The 1,424-nt window shown below is 39.8% G+C and overlaps 1 protein-coding gene across 1 annotated transcript in view; it reads left to right on the top strand.

Annotated features, from left to right (window-relative positions):
- Nucleotides 1-212: 212 nt before the first annotated feature.
- Nucleotides 213-1,424, top strand: part of LOC113816486 (gamma-interferon-inducible lysosomal thiol reductase-like) — a gene marked incomplete at its 5' end in the record, with an annotated part of 4,980 nt that continues 3,768 nt past the window's right edge. The window contains 1 exon segment of the mRNA XM_070120187.1: nt 213-350. Within this exon segment, the coding sequence (XP_069976288.1) occupies nt 213-350 (138 nt within the window).

Genomic DNA, 1,424 nt, shown 5'->3' with positions numbered 1-1,424 from the left:
TCCCTCCACCCTCCACCCCCCCCTCACCCCCCCCCCACCCTCTCACTCCCCCCCTCCCACCCTCTCACCCCCTCCACTTCCCCCCCCCTCCACCCCCTCCACCTACTCATCCCCCTTCCACCCTCCCACCCTCATCCCCCCCTCCCTCCCACCGACTCACCCCCCACCTCCACCTTCTCTCTCTCTCCTTCCAGACGCTGGCCCAGGACGCTCCGCCGGTCAAGATCCACCTGTACTACGAATCCTTATGTCCTTATAGCATCGACTTCGTGATTTCTCAGCTGTACCCGACGTGGACCATCTTGAAGGACATCATGGAGGTGGAGATGTTCCCATTCGGAAATGCTTCGGTGAGATGACTGCTGGTGATGGTGATGGTGATGATGGTGGTGATGGTGATGGTGGTGATGGTGATGATGGTGGTGATCACTGTGATTTTACCAATGACGGTAGATGGATAGATAGATAGATGATGGTGGTGATGCGCTGGTGATCACTGTGATTTTACCAATGACGGTAGATGGAGAGATAGATAGATAGAGATAGATAGATAGAGATAGATACATAATGGTAATGATAGATAGAGATTGATAGATATATATAGAGAGAGAGATTTAAGAGATAGATAGATAGATAGATGGAGATAGATAGATAATGGAAATGATAGATAGATAGAGATAATTAGATAGATAGATAGAGATAGATAGATAGACAGATAGATAGATCGATAGAGATAAATAGATAGATAGATAGAGATAGATAGATAGATAGAGATAGATAGATAGATAGATCGATAGATAAATAGATAGGTAATGGTGATGATGGGGACAGTGATACTCGGCCAGCTTGTTAACATTGTACGAGACAATATAAAGAAATAAATGCATATTTGTCTATTTATCTTATAAACATACATTTATCTATCTGCCTCTCCATTAGATATGAATGTGTAGACAGATAAATAGGCATTTAGTACTGCCTCTATGCGTGTCCGTATATACATATGACTATTAATTGGGTTGTACACTTTAAATAAACCGGTTTAATGTTACTTATACTCTTTCAGATGCTATTGAGTAATTGTAGAAATACTATTGAATGTATTGTCGTACTCTGGTATTTATGGGTAATCTTAATAATATGCTATGTAGGAATAAAGAAGTAATGATAGAAATAGTGCTTCACTTTAACAGCAACAAGTCTTAAAACTGTAAGGATGTTGTAATTGTAACTATGATGATAGTAATTGTCTTGGCAATGGTATCTACATGTTTAATGATAACATCAATAATGATGATTATGAATATGGCGCTGGTGATAACAGTGATTTCGCCAATAATAGTTTACAGATAGATAGATTGATAGATAGATAGAGGATAGATAGATAGTTAGATAGATAGATAAAGATAGATAGATATAGATAG

Source organism: Penaeus vannamei, unplaced genomic scaffold, assembly GCF_042767895.1.
Source record: "Penaeus vannamei isolate JL-2024 unplaced genomic scaffold, ASM4276789v1 unanchor3587, whole genome shotgun sequence".
In the NCBI taxonomy this organism is placed as follows: domain Eukaryota; kingdom Metazoa; phylum Arthropoda; class Malacostraca; order Decapoda; family Penaeidae; genus Penaeus; species Penaeus vannamei.
This window is presented reverse-complemented; position numbering and strand designations above follow the sequence as displayed.